The 14,828-nt window shown below is 39.9% G+C and overlaps 1 protein-coding gene across 9 annotated transcripts in view; it reads left to right on the forward strand.

The window, feature by feature from the left end:
- Positions 1 to 14,828, forward strand: part of rptor (regulatory associated protein of MTOR, complex 1) — a 176,673-nt gene that overhangs the window by 98,444 nt on the left and 63,401 nt on the right. For all 9 annotated transcript variants that reach the window (XM_023954642.2, XM_078947150.1, XM_078947151.1 and 6 more), the window contains exons 9-11: positions 5,821 to 5,921; positions 7,483 to 7,627; positions 13,981 to 14,053. In XM_023954642.2, the coding sequence (XP_023810410.1) occupies positions 5,821 to 5,921; positions 7,483 to 7,627; positions 13,981 to 14,053 (319 nt within the window). The remainder of the gene's footprint in view (positions 1 to 5,820; positions 5,922 to 7,482; positions 7,628 to 13,980; positions 14,054 to 14,828) is intronic.

The raw sequence follows: 14,828 nt of genomic DNA on the forward strand, positions 1-14,828 counted from the left end.
GTCTCCGAGCTCATAATAGAAAAATGGCACACACTCATCTGAGCGCTCTGCTCTGCTGAGCCGGACCAGCGTTTTAACTGAAGTCGTGTGTCAAAGTCCAGAAAAAAGTTGAGCCGTTTAAGCTCAACAATCAGTCAAAATGTTTTTAAAATGTTACATTTATTCTTCAAAATTGTAGTCTGATAATGCTAGCAAACAAAACTGACCCTTTATGCTTTTTTTTCCGTCATCTATTTTGTCTCTATTTAAAAAAACTCAACACTTTCAAACTTAACAGAAATCAGATCATGCTAATTATCTGCTTCATGCATGATTGTTCATTTGAAATCTGTTTTCAAATCTGAAACTGGAGCTCCATGTTTAGCTTTTTACTCGAAAGGCACTGACAAATGAAATAAAAAAAACGTTGTTTTTTTTAAAAGTCCTTCAAATTTAACCATAAAACTTAAAGGATCTGGTCCAAATAATGTTTTTGTCCTCAAAAATGACAAATATCTGTTAGTTTTTTTTAACCAGTTTTCCTCCTAATTGATTGGCTGGATCGGTTTTTGTCAGAGTAACCCTTTAACACCGGCGTTGTTGCCGGCGATCTTTTTGACCTACCTAATCGTAAATGTGATCATCGGGAATCAGCTGATTCTGACGCGAAGAAAAGCAGCTTTTTATAACAACTGTGCACCAATTCACATTATTTACGTGGTGTCGCATAACGGTGCAAGGCTGCTTTTATCTGCTACAGAGTGAGATGATTAATGTTGATTTACGTAAGCACCTCACTAAAGTGTCACCTATCGGCGCGAAGCTGCTTTCCTCCGCTTCAGTATACGCTGAAATTATGCTAAGCAGCTGCTTAATGCTGACTGGCAACCAAGCTAATCAGTGCAATACATTCAATTAAACTTGCACACACTGTCTTGCACACACTTTGATTATGTTGTTTGTGTGTATCTTTGTTTGTTATTGTTTACTACCTTTGCTCGAATCGAGAAATTATAGTGATGTATAGTAATGTGTTTTGTTTTTATTGCATCTATGTACCGGTAATGTACATCTTTTTTAAAGCTACTTTTAAAGCCCCCCCCCCCAGATAAATAAAGTTGTTTGAATTGAATCAAATTGAACTTAGTTGAGTTGAGTTGAATAGTTTCGTAAACGGTGCAGCGGTAGGGCGGTCGACCTCTGATTGGATGATTGCAGGTTCGATTCCAGCCTTGCCCGCCTATGTGTCGACGTGTCCTTGGGCAAGACACTAAACCCCACCTTGCCCCTGTGGGAGGTTGGCACCAGTGTTTGGCAGCGGAGCCCCCACCAGCATGTGAATTGGTTTGTGACTGTAAAGCGCTATACAACTATACGCCATTTAACATTTAAAAAGTGACGATAGTCAAAAGAACTCCAACACCAGAACTAAAGTTAAAGGGTCAAGACTGTGGAAATGAAAGAATGTTTGGTGTTAGCTATGGTTCTAAGTGTCCTCCTGTGAGGCTAATGAAGAAGCTAAACTTGTTCAAAAATGTTTGCTCCTGAGAAATTCTTCAGAAATTGTCCACATTTACGCGTTGAACCCAGTTTCTCTTCAGAAAGCGTTCCGATTGATAATCATCTTGTTACTAGAACCACTCTAAATTGCAAAACTGTCTCTTTGTGTTTAAATGATTGTTGGACTCCATCTTTGCCATCTTCAGACAAACTGGTACAACACCAATTCAGTTTGAATCCAGCTAAAGATAAACGTGTACTGTAGTTTGTTCATGGTAAATGTTTACAAGATATGAAAGTAATGTGTAAAATTAGGGATACTGCTCCCTCTATGCTGAAGTTTTTTCAAAACAAAGGGATATTTTGTTTTTTTACAAAGCCAAACAAAAGCTTCTTTGTGCCAACAATTTACATCCATTGCTAATGTAAAACTTGCATATTTTGCCCTAAAACAGGGCGTGTGGGTATTTGGTCCTTGTGATTGGTTGTCCAATCACAGGATGCTTGGACAACCAGTGAGTGTGCCTCTTTGCTCGTGCTCATGCCCACGTGAGTGGGCATGAGCACGAGCAAAGAGGCACACTCACTGGCCACTCACTGGGCTCAGACTGCCACCTTTAAAAGGTCGCACACAGATGGAAACGGCAACAAACACTCATAGCCTCTCACATGTTACAATTGATTGTTGGAAGACCAGTCAGCTCAATTGGAGCATTGATGATTTGCCTAGTATTTGAATCATTTGTGTGTCTGCTCCATCTGTGCAGCCTTCTGCCTCACATCCATGCAGCTCACGTTCTGACCGGTTCTGCCCTCAGAACCATCCGGGACCTTTTTTTACGGCAGCACGTTGGTGCAGCTGTTTCTACTCAATGATGTAGTCTTTGTTTTAAACTGTGATTTGTTGATAATTAAGGATTCTTGATGACCTGAAACTGCTTTGGTAAGACATAGATATCTGATTTTAAAAAGTGGAATTACATAAACCATGTAATGAAAATGGTACATTAGAACAGGGTGGGATTATATAAGTTCGCTTCCTTCCACTCTCTTTCAAGCAATCTTTGATTTAATGTTTAATTATTTTAAGTTTGATACATCTTTGTATTAATATATAACTGATTGTATTGTTTTGTGCATTATTCTTGCTTTGATTGCTTTAAATAAACCATTTCAACTCAAATCAATTAATCAAATACATTAAAATGTATTTAATTGACATTTAAACCCCTACATAGTGCACTGTATAGTGTTTTTGCCATTTTGTAGAGCTGTCCGAATCTAGAATTCCAAAATCGAATGCCCTAGAAATTCCCAAAAGAGTCTTTGAAAAGCCAGTGTGCATCGATGCTCACTATATCGCCAAATATAGACCGCAATGCAATGCGTTTGTCTATAAATGTATTTTTTTAATGAAAAAAAAATCAACGTTTTTATCTTCAGAAGACAGTGGACTAATAAATAATCGCCGCAAAACACTCATATTAATTAGATTTCAACTTCGTGAAATCGATGACGTTAGTAGTTAGGGGTTTGTGTGGGAATTCGGACACAACCTTTGTGCTGGTTTTCCTTTCTGTTGATTGAGACACCAGACTTGTTGTTTTTAATTTGTAAATGCATCACTATCGCCATAGTTTCCAGAAACACAAGCAACGCAGACAAGTTTAGACCTGTAAAGAAAATCCGTTGTAATAAACGGTTTAGTAAAGATTTTTCAGAATAAAGGACTAAGATATGTTTGTCTTACAATGTAGCTTCAGTGTCCGGTTTTTAGCATGACATTTTGGGAAAATACTCTATCACGTCATGGCAGCATGTTTATTCATCCGTCCTGACTACCAGGAATAAAAACGTGTCCTCTGTAGAAGACATACCTAAGCCTGAATATCTCCCAACCACTTCATACTATTGAATTAACTACTTTTGGTATCTACAGTGGACATTTGGGGCTTTTCTATGATACCAAGCTTGAAACGGGGTTTTTGGGGAATTGTAGTTCTGTTGGATTTTTAAAAAAAATTCATTGGTAGTCTACAGGTTAAAATACTCTGTAGCGTCTCAAATAAAAAACTCTCTCTGTCTAGAAAATGTTCATTGAAAGTTTTTACATATTCTTTTTTCTTTTTTCTTCCCTTCAAAGTTGCACCATTAAAATACTTTTTGCTCATAACGATGAAGCGAGCGGTAAGGTTTCATCAGAGATCCCCCCGTAGTGACGCCAGCAGAGCGGTGAACGCCGGCTGAAACCACGTGAACATCTCCTCCGGGTTGAAAACTGTTTGTTCTCTTTTTCTGTGTGAAAGCAGAGATCATCCAGGTTCATCGCCCATCGTGTCAGGTGTTGCGTTTCCTTCATAAAAGATGAAAGAGGATGCAGCTTTTCTTTTCTCAGGCTTAACTCGCGCTTACATGTTTTTAGTTTGATTTGAAACATTCATTATTTTGTAGTATATCATCTTTTGACAGCATTGCTTTTTATTATAAAGGTATTACTTGAAACAAATGAATCATTTGGGAATTGCTGTGTCTGAATGTTTTTTTTTTTAAACTTACAACATAACTTCAACATAAAGCTGTGTTTTTCATCCCTCAGCTCTTCTGTTTCCAGAGTCTAATTGTTTCCTGAGGAATTCATCATCACACATTTTTGATTTTTGGATTTTTGATTTGAAATGGTTTATTTCAAGCAATCAAATAAGAATAATACACAGAAACATCACAATCATCAGTTAAACATTCATACAATGACCTATCAAACAGGATAATTAGACATAAAATTAAAGATTGCTTGAAAGGGAGTTGAAGGAAGCGAACTTATATAATCCCACCCTGTTCTACTGTAACCATTCTACATGATTTATCATTATCCAGTTCATAACTTTTATCAGACAGAATTAAGAATCCTTAGGCATCAATAAAGCACATGACAAAGATGAATTACTTAAAGTATTATGTAAAAAATAACAATTTTAGAAATCAACATGGCAAACAGTTATCTAAAATATATGCAGATTATGTTACTTATAAAAACCATGTATATGATTAAAAAACTAATACTATATCAGTAAAATAGACATAACACTGTTTCAAAAATCTTCATAGCAAAATTTGATCAAGTATCAAAAGTTAAAAATATGTGCAAATTATGTTTCATTAGGAAAAAACATGAGTCAATTTTTTTTGGAGCAAGTGAAGTAATATCATTAGAAATTAATCAATTTAACCATCTTCAATAATTGATTAAGCATTTTTTTTATAATAAGGTAATTCTGTGAAATAAAATAATAAAGGGTCCATAATCTGTCGAATGACCAAGGTTGGTATTCTTTCTGCTGATTAACAGCCATTCTTCTTCTTCATTCAAATAATTTAAAAATAGAAAACGGAAGCAGTTTTTCACATGCAGTGCGGTAACTGAGGCAGACTCTCTCTGAACTCTGTATATCTGAGCTCTGTGGCTGTGCCGGCTGCAGCTCGCATTCAGGTGAAATCCTCACGGGTGGTGCTTCAGATGTTGCTCTGTGTGAGGCCCGACCCGTTCTCGGATCTGACAGGCAGGTCCAGCTGTAGAAATGAACCCTCATCCTCTGTAAAAGAGAGGGAAGGGCGGCACATTTCTGCTATTAGCTTAGATGTTCTGCTCACCGTTAGTTTGATTGAAACGCCTGTAGTTCCATCAGCTGAGAAAATACAACCACATTTCAAAATTCCATTTTTTCCCCTAATTAGAATACATTTTTTAACATGTTTCTACAGATTTTTTTTTTATAATTGAGAACAAAATTCAAAACAATTACGCTTAAAATTGCATTTCTGAGTATTTATTTATTCAAATCTTTGTGAATCAGGAGCAGATGACATTATCATAGTTAAATGACCACTTGGAACGCTTTGAAAATACATAAAAAAATAAAAGGAGTGGGCCTTTAAAGAGATTTACAGGCAAAAACTGTTTGGAAGGAACTGCTACAATTAATTCAATTAGCTTTCTGTGTCAATTTACTATTTTTCTTTTACCTTTTGTTCCTCAACATTTGATCCTCCAGAAATGAGGGTTCGTATTTATTTTCACAGTTTTCCCCAATTTTCTCGCTACTTTGGGTTAAAATGATTATATTAGAAAATTCTGCTATATGAGACAAGTCTCTGCACTCATTTATTGGCTGTGTTTCACAATGTAAGGCAGCCCTAATTGTCACCTAAAACGTCAGTTTTACATCAAACAACAGCAGAAGTTTTTATTTGTATTTCGTAAGTCACATGATTACATGACTGGTAAAAAATAAACATCAGCACAGAGTTTATGCTTGTGTCATTTTTGGGTTGTGTGTGTTTTAGGATCCCTGGCCGGCTCAACGACAGACGCACACCTCTGGGAGAGCTCAACTGGATCTTCACGGCCATCACCGACACGATTGCGTGGAATGTGTTGCCTCGAGGTGAGACTTTCCACACTAATGTAGTGAATTAATGTACATAAAAACAACATCTCGTTTCTGAAAGCATTTACACCATGCAATGTTGCTTATAATTGTGTACAAAATATGGATAGGACTTAGAGGGACAATGAAATTAATTTCAACTTAAAATATTCTTGAGCTACTAAAATGCAGACGTTACAACTTGCCAGCTATCTGGGAACAGATATAATATTTGTGGTAAATAAATAAAGGGTTAGTTCCTGCTGCTAATTTTCTCCAAAGCTCCAAGGAGCCTTTTTCTGTACATACAGGACATTATAATGTAAACTAACTATCTGTATATTTAGTAAACATTGAGTTAACATCTCAACCAACCGTAAAAATTGAATGTAGGGATTTAAGGTCACAGGTATCAAACCTAACTCCTCATAGGCCTTACCCATGGTACGTTCCCTGTGCAGGTTTGCCCATTTTTCACCCTCACACAGCTGTATCCACCTGTAAGGACGCCAGTTACTACAGCTGTGTGACAGGGTGAAAAATGGGCAAACCTGTACGGGCACGCAGATGGCTGCACGAAATATCATGGTTGGGGACCGCTGGTTGCTCAATGTCTGGAGTTTCACGATTCCTTATAGGAAGGCTAAAGCCATTTGCACACAACAAACAAACTAGACCCTCATAGTGTGGAAGTTACTCTTAATATAAGCATACCCAGGTAATAAGTGAAATCCCCTCTGCAACATTCCTGGGGCTGTACAATGTATTGATATGAACAGCACTCACATATTCTGAGAACTTCCCTAGTGGTTAAAATGTTGATACAAAGTGCCACCAATGCAGTTTGGCTTTTCAAATGGAGATTAATCGTGTTTATAGTTTCAGCGCACAGTAATTGGGAAGTCTCCGACCATAATTTGGCAGCTTAAATGTCCAAACAGTCAGGAAAAACCTAACAATGCAACCAATGCACCATGACACAATCCCCCTTTTCCTCCACGCATTGGTAAATGACATTCAAACGCTCACAGGCGCATCCAGTTTTTGCTCACCTGTTTACCTCCGTGCTGCAGCGACACACACTCAGTGACACACTCCCACGGGACGAAACCTTTCCCTGCTAGAATAGCAATTTGACAAAGCTGATGGCTGCCAAAGCCTTTTAAAGCCTTAGGGCTGTGCTGTTAATGAAGCTGCTCGCATCAGAGAGAATCCCTGTAATGAATGTAGAGCACACACCTGATCCAAACCACACACTGCAGCAGCCCCACTCCAGCACAAACCTCCACCTCACAAACACAGGAACCACATAATTGCAAGCCAAGAGAGGCGTGGGATTGGCTTGGCCCCGATAAAGTGAATACATTAACCAGCTTAAATGTGACCACAAACAGCCTGTTTGAAGCTGTCTTCTTGAATCTAACATTTTTTCCAGTTATACTTTTTTGTGTTAATTCTCTCGGCCATTGGTCCATAGTCCATTGCTGTCTGTTTTTTTGGGGTAATCAAATGCCCCCTGTTGAGCTCTCTTCACTCGTCCAGCTCTGGATAATTTCCTTCTCCCTCTTTTCCACCTCAGATCTGTTCCAGAAGCTGTTTCGTCAGGACTTGCTGGTGGCCAGCTTGTTCCGCAATTTCCTGCTAGCGGAGAGGATAATGAGGTCGTACAACTGTACACCCGTCAGCAGCCCTCGCCTGCCCCCCACGTACATGCATGCCATGTGGTAAGATGCACACAAAGGGCTCCAGGCTCCTGCAGACACAAATGCACAGATGTCTATGGCTTTGTGTTGCTGGAGGTTAGACGGCGCTTCTTCCTGAAGGTTTCATCTGCTCACTGACGGAGCACTGAAGAACTACACAGACTTCTTAACCCACATGTTTATTCATTAGTCCAGAGACAGTGTCCTGCCCCATGTTAGGGCATGAATATTGAATGAGTGTAAATACTTCCTTAAAAAAAAAAAAATACGGGGATTGAAAATGCTGTCAAACGCCCAAAGTGATTGGAGGTTAAGGGAATGCCAAGAACAATCAGGCAGTGACCTTGATTTTGGGGTTGTTTGTGATGTTTTTCTTTTAGGATTATTTCAAAAAACTGAGATCAGTTTAGCGATGCACAGAATCGAGACAGCCTTGACATCTCAAAGTTTTAGAGATGTGTTTATGGAAATAATAAAGTCCGACAGCAGTGCAGGAGATTTCATGAAGAGAAACTGTTGCTTTCAGTGTCGGTTTTTAACCACAAACTACTTCTCTTATTTTGGTATGATAACTACTAACAAGGATGCATTTTTTGTGTTATGTTTCTTTTCAGATGACAATGACTGCATACAGCATTACATCATGATTTACATAGAAAAAACATGTTTGTCGCACCTAAGAAACAGAATTTACAATAGGACAGAACGCCAGACCAGTTTGTTTAAACTTCCTGCACTTTAGGAAAACATGGAGCTTGCTTTATTTTAACTAGCTCTTAAAAAGGCATTAACAGCTTTTAAAAGTTAGGTTTGTACAGGTTATCAGGGTAGGAGGTTACTGAGGTGAAAATAGGAGTCTACCACCCTAGTACCAAAGGCGCGAGCCATTGACTGAGGCATTTCCTTTTATATGCATTTTTTGGGCATCTGGGGCATTATTTCAGCTGATATGAAAGCAGTAGAAAAGGGGAGATTTAGTACTTAACTTCAACTCCATCACTGTTTACAACGATGATTTCCCCCAACCTGCTTTCCTCGGACCGCTTACTACTACTACACAACTTCCAAAACGTTTGAGGAGCATTTTTGTTAAGTAAACTTACTCAATGAAGTGTTTAATTTTTTTGTCACCAACAGAAATAAGGGAAAAATTAGCGTAGCGCGTTGAAAAGGAATCCCGTGTAGGTATCTGGGGGCCCCCAGCTGCCGCTGCTGCCTCGCCTTTGGTGGGGGTCTTGATGTGGCGGTAACTGGGCACTCCCTCTATTTTTACATGCCATCATCCCCCACAGTAGAACGCAAACACTCACCTGAGCACACGTGTCAGCTCACCTTTGCACAAATAGCACGAGAGATGGAAGGATATGCTTGACACATGTTTGATTGTATGTGTTATTATGTGCGTGTGAGCTGTGGTTGTATTTTGTACGTGTTGACATGTTTGTGTGTGAAGATCTTTGGAGCCGACAGGTACCTTTGAGTGTCCACAGACACACTCGAATGATGGTATCTACTTTTGACTAACAACTTTTGACTAAGAAGATGTTGTCTACTTTTGAGGAACATCTACACATAACAATATTGATGATGACAACCTCCAGCAACTTGTTGCTTTGTGATTATTCCCCCTTCCTACTTCTTTAATCATCCTCCAACCTCCTTAACCCCCCACTTTTTCTGCCCTTTCTTTTGTACTCCCCCTCTCTAACATCCCACTCTTGCCTTCTTGCTTCTTTTTTTCCATCCTGTCCAAGAAAAAATGTATACAAACATTATCAATTTAAGTAAAGTTTAACCTCAGATACAAAAGGGGTTTATACAAATATGCACCTCGTGTGTCAGAAGATTCATAAGCCTCTGTTGTTAAAGTAAAAGCTGTCCAACGCCAGAGGCTTTCAGCTCTGTTGGACAAGTTTTTATCAGCTCCTTGTAACCAAGAAAAAATATATAAACCAGAGATTCTTTAAACTCAACGCAATCTGTTTTTCTTGCAGCCAGTGAGAATTAAGTGGTGTGCTAAAAACATTTCAAATCAGAGATCCAAGAAACTAGAAGAAGCTTTTTTCTCTGGAGGTATTTGTGCCTCCTGGTGGGGGTGAGAGCAAGCGGCTGGAAAAACTGGTTTTGTTATAGACTTCAACCCCCCAATAAGTAAATGGAGTTGCTGATTGGTCGTCCTTTCCATTTTTAATGAGAATAAACGCAGATTATAGTGTTTAAATCTGCTCTCCCTATTCTCAGAGAGGTTAACCTAGCCATAAATGTTTTACTTGTCCCACCATCCAACTGATTTGTTCTCCATTTGTTCTCATTAGCGCTCTTGCTGATATCCACACACAGGACTCCTGTTGTCCATAATGCCTTCCTCCCTGTGAAAGAAACATGACCTTGTTATCCATCTCTTCTCAGTCGCACAAAGAAGTTTACACTTTTTTCTCCCCTTTTTTAAAACTCTCCCCTGTCTTTCCCAGTCGATATCTGGCTGGTGATGTGGAGAAGAACTCACTTCTTTAGCTTCCTGCAGAGAATTGTATAACAGCTTGGCAACACTTTCCTGTTTTGTAAAGAAGCCTGCTCCTCCTGCATTCGGGAGGCGATAGTCTCTCTTTTCTGCTTGTGTGGGCTCATTATTTCACACTTTGGGTTCGTTGCAGTGTTTACTGTCCAAGAAATTGGGAGGTGCACTTTGACAAAAGCACATGCAGGATTAAGGGCGGCAGCACAGCGACAGGTGGTGCTTTAAGAGCTGCAGGAAACAAAACCACAAGGACAATAAATGAAGAATTGCTAAAAGATAAAAGGCCAGGGAATAAAATAAATCCAAATTTTGGACGGATAGAAGAAAAGTGAGCAATTTTGGGGCTCATTGATTGATGCTTGCCCTCAAACGTGCAGCTATTATTCAAATGCAGCAGAAAAGAGTAGAGCAAACAAACCCAAGGCTGATTACTCCCTTAAGGGCAGTTTAGTGTGGGAGTGTGCATCTGCTTTATGTGTGCTCATGTTGCTGCAAACACTCTCTGCAGGCAGCCGGAGAAAAAGAGCTTAGTCAGCCGCCAAATGGTTCTCCACAGTGCTCGCTTTCACACACAAATGCTGCTCAGGCTTTGGGTGATGAGTCACAGGTTTATGCTGGAGTTAATCTTGCCATGTTCAGCAGTGCAGCGGCCTTCTTCCCGAGAGTTTGTCCTTGCTGACCAGGGTCTGTCCGCTTATTTCCATGCTGTTGGTTTACATAACCACCAGCACGGGCTGGGGATGGTGTTGGCAATAGTTCCTACATGGATATCAGTCACAGTCTGTGAAGTAATTCAACAAACACAAAGAAGAGTTTTTTTGGTCAAGAAAACACTCACACAAGATTTTTATCACAAGAGGACTCTGAACTCTACGTCTTAGCCTCACTGAATCACCAATCTCAAACTTTGGTTTAAATTCTTACATGGAAATTCAGATCCATCTTTACTGATGGCTGACAACCCATTGAGCTTAACAGTTATTGTCCAATAAGGTTAAAGGGCAAGATTCTAAACCTTTTTCATTGTTGTCATGGGATCTGGACTTAATATCTTCTAATATCTTTTTTTAAGATTTTGAGACTCAACTTTGAGACGTCACCTCTTAAAATGAGAACCTTCTCCAACACTTTGTTATTGTCATTAGCATTGTTACTAAACAAATAAAAAAAGGATTGATCAAATCAAAAAACATGTTACTGAATCCTATAGATCCTTGGATTTCCAGAAAAATCTTCACATTTCACATTTTAGCACCTTTAAAATTGACGAACTAGTAAATTCCAAAGAAAAAGTGGTTGTTGCTGGAAAATAAAAGTGATAGAAATGATCTACTCGTATTGACACTGCAACAGAGAATTGTGTGGAGGTCAAACAAAGCTGAATATTTCATTGTTTCAATAACAAAACATAAACATTTGGAAAAAATATGGAGAATTCTCAAACAAATTTTTTAAAACTAACATTTCTCCTTGAGCAATATTTGTGTTTTTTTCTGTAAGGGCAAAAAAATCAATACGCTACAAAATCTACAACTTGGTGCTTCGTTTCTGCAGCGGTCCCTCACTGTAACATTGTTCACCTTTTACACCCTTTGTGGAGTTTTTTAAAGCAATTTTGCTTGCTTTTTTTTTTTTACTGCGTCCTGATTGGTTGTAAACGATTGTCAGAGTTTGTGCGTGTAGTGTCTCCTGTACAGTACAGCATACATTCAGTTTGCAAAGATGATCCTTGTTTTCATGCCATAATACCAAACTTATTCTTTTTCGAAGTTTTGAACTTTGAGAGTTTTAACAAATGAGAAAAGTGTAAGAGGTTCATGGGTAGGTGGCTGGGTAGCTCGGTTGGTAGGGTAAAATGGCGCTACGCAGGAATCCAGGGTTTAATTCCTGGAGGGAGGTACTGGGGCAATTATCATATCAATGGCGAGCAATTAAAATCACCTAGTGGGGGCCCTTGGGCAAGACCCTCAACGCTACTGCCTCCCGAGGTCTGCAGCTCTCCCGCTCCCCCAGAGGATGGGTCAAATGCGGAGAACAAATTTCGCACACTTGGTGTGTGACAGATAGTGGGACTTTATGTCTATCTGAGAAAAGTGAGTAAAGGGTTTTACAGCCTTAAAATACCTATAATGTAAAAAAAAAGTTGATAACTCCGCAGATTTTTCCAATTGCATGTAAGTTTTGGAACCTCTCTACTGAAACCAAATGTAAATTCTGTTAGATGCTAAAGAAATGCTGTCTCTCTACAGGAACTCTAAAATATCTTAAGCTACTCGTATTTTTTCAAATTGTATTTCAAGCCTTACAGCTGTGTGAGTTCATGAGGTTCTCCAGATAGAACCACAGCTACCACTACTGAATGATGAATTGTAGCTGCTAATCATTTTGCCGAAGATCTATTTACGTCTTCCGCTGTGATATTTGTAAAAGCTGACATGAATGCAGGAATAGCCCCCACTGCTCTCCAGCATTGTACTTTCGCATGTTTCCCATTCATCATCCATTATACCTTCTGCGCTGTGCTGTCAGGCCAGAGTGCAACTCTATTAGATCACTCTGGGATAATGGGGAAAGCCATTTACGCAGCAGAAAGAGTCTTGGGGTGAACTCTGCATCACTCGTCCAGCATCGCATTACATTGCAGCGCAGCGCGCATCGACTGGGAACATGAATCAACACCTAACTCACGCTAACTGGGAGGGAAAAGCTCCAGCGAGGCCTTAAGTTCAGTTTGCTGCAAGGAAAAAGAGCCGCAAAGTGGAAGAGAAAGCAGTCGGGCTGAGGGGGAGAATGGAGACGCTGTAATGTGGTTTGATGTGAGTTACATAACCCCATGAATTAGAAATGACCATGAGAGAAGAGCTGGTGTTTAGAAAAGGGATTAAAGACTCCTCAGTGCCCTCTCCAGGACCTGGGTGTGGGAATTCTAAAGTGATGTACGTGCATGAACAAGAATGCAAGCTTAAAGAAAAATACAGTCAAGTGATGATCTGCAGTTTTTCTCAGGTCCCTACTTTAAAGACTCAATCCTTTAAATTGGCTGCGTTTCCGTTACACATATGTGCAAAACTTTATAGAAATTAAAAAATGTCATGCATACTGTAATTTCGCAATTACACTGTTTCTCTCTAACTGTGCGATTAAACATGAACCAACTCACGCGATAAGTCATTCAGAAACACGGCGACAGATGTGGGCAATTCTTTGATTTACAGCAGACACATTCAAATTTCTGCCATGGTGCTAGCGCTCTTCATCATCTGTCAAAGGAGACGTCGGCGTCTTCTTCAGGCCACGGAGCGGTAAACTTTTTACACGTGGGAGCAGCTATGGATGAAGTCATTTTGGGAAATGGTGCTTGGGGATTTTACATAGGAGCTGTGGATCCAACGCTCCACTTTTGAGCGTTGGATCTGGTGGCGCCGCTGTGCAGCCAGTTCCTACCAAGAAGCGCAATGCCATCCGGTTGTTGGTCACATTACTAATTTAATTAGAAAAAAAAGTGTTTCCATGTCAACATGTCAATTTACCCCTCAAAAGCCACCACCTCCAGGTGCAAAAACCTTTTTTGGTTAAATGCAAGTTTTTTTTTGTTTTTTGCGTTTCCATTAGGCTGATTATATTATCGCAAATCCAATTTGTGCAATTTCAGAGTCAATGGAAACGCAGCTATAAACGTATTTCTGATGTTGATTTTCTTCTGGAGTTATAAGTGAGCAAGTTTTTACAACTAAAGAGGCTCGTTCATTTAACAAAGATTTGACAGATATATTTTTTTGACTTTTGTTACAAATTGTTTCTAATGCCTTTGTTGTTCCTCTAACCTGATTTGTGTGCATGCGTTGCATCTCTGCAGGCAAGCGTGGGACCTGGCGGTGGACATCTGCCTCTCTCAGCTGCCCACCATCATGGAGGGCACCGCCTTCAGAGTAAGCGAGGGAACCGTCTCAGTTCTGGCACTTCTTAGCCTTGATGGATGTCGTTTGTCTACAGACAACAATAAACACCAAGCAGTTGTTGTCTGCACTGCGGCTTTGCCTCCATCAGCACCGTCTCTGATCGTTCCTTAGCCATGCACACCAACACTCACTTTCCCAGTGGATAACGTTGCAGAATGTCAAGTCTAATAACTCAAGTGGGGAAGTCTAAAGAAAAGTGGTATCAGAAACCACTGGTGCTGCACTTTCAGCCACCAGAGTGTTTATTGTTATATTCACTGACGTGGCAGGGGACTGTGCTGGAGATGCTGAGTATAATGGAATCACGCTGCGAGTGGTTGATTGAGCTGATGATGTCTTCATATATCTAAGTGTTGACGGGCTGACACAGATCCTTTACTCTAGATGGATCGGAGTGGCAACAAGAGCCTCTTAATGCAAACTAATCAGGAAAGTTCACTGCTTTTATCTCTGCCTTTGTGCTCTCGTCCACCTGGTCTGTTCAGAGGTGAGTTTACTCCCATCACTCCCTCGAGTGCAGTTTCCTCCTCCTCCTCTGCCATCTCCTCCACCGAGGCTGAAATCACTTACCGGCGCCATAATTGAACCTCAGAGGACCACTGAAGGAGGCCCTTCTGCTCTGGCTTGACTTCTGTTTTGGAGCTTTTAATTCCTCTCCGATGAACTTCAGCAATGCATTTTTTTTTAAACTACATTCAGAAGTCTTTATTTTCCGCTTTCCATAATAAACTCCCCACTGAATCCC

This window comes from Oryzias latipes, chromosome 1, assembly GCF_053564925.1.
Source record: "Oryzias latipes strain Hd-rR chromosome 1, Olatipes_Hd-rR_3.1".
NCBI classification, from domain to species: domain Eukaryota; kingdom Metazoa; phylum Chordata; class Actinopteri; order Beloniformes; family Adrianichthyidae; genus Oryzias; species Oryzias latipes.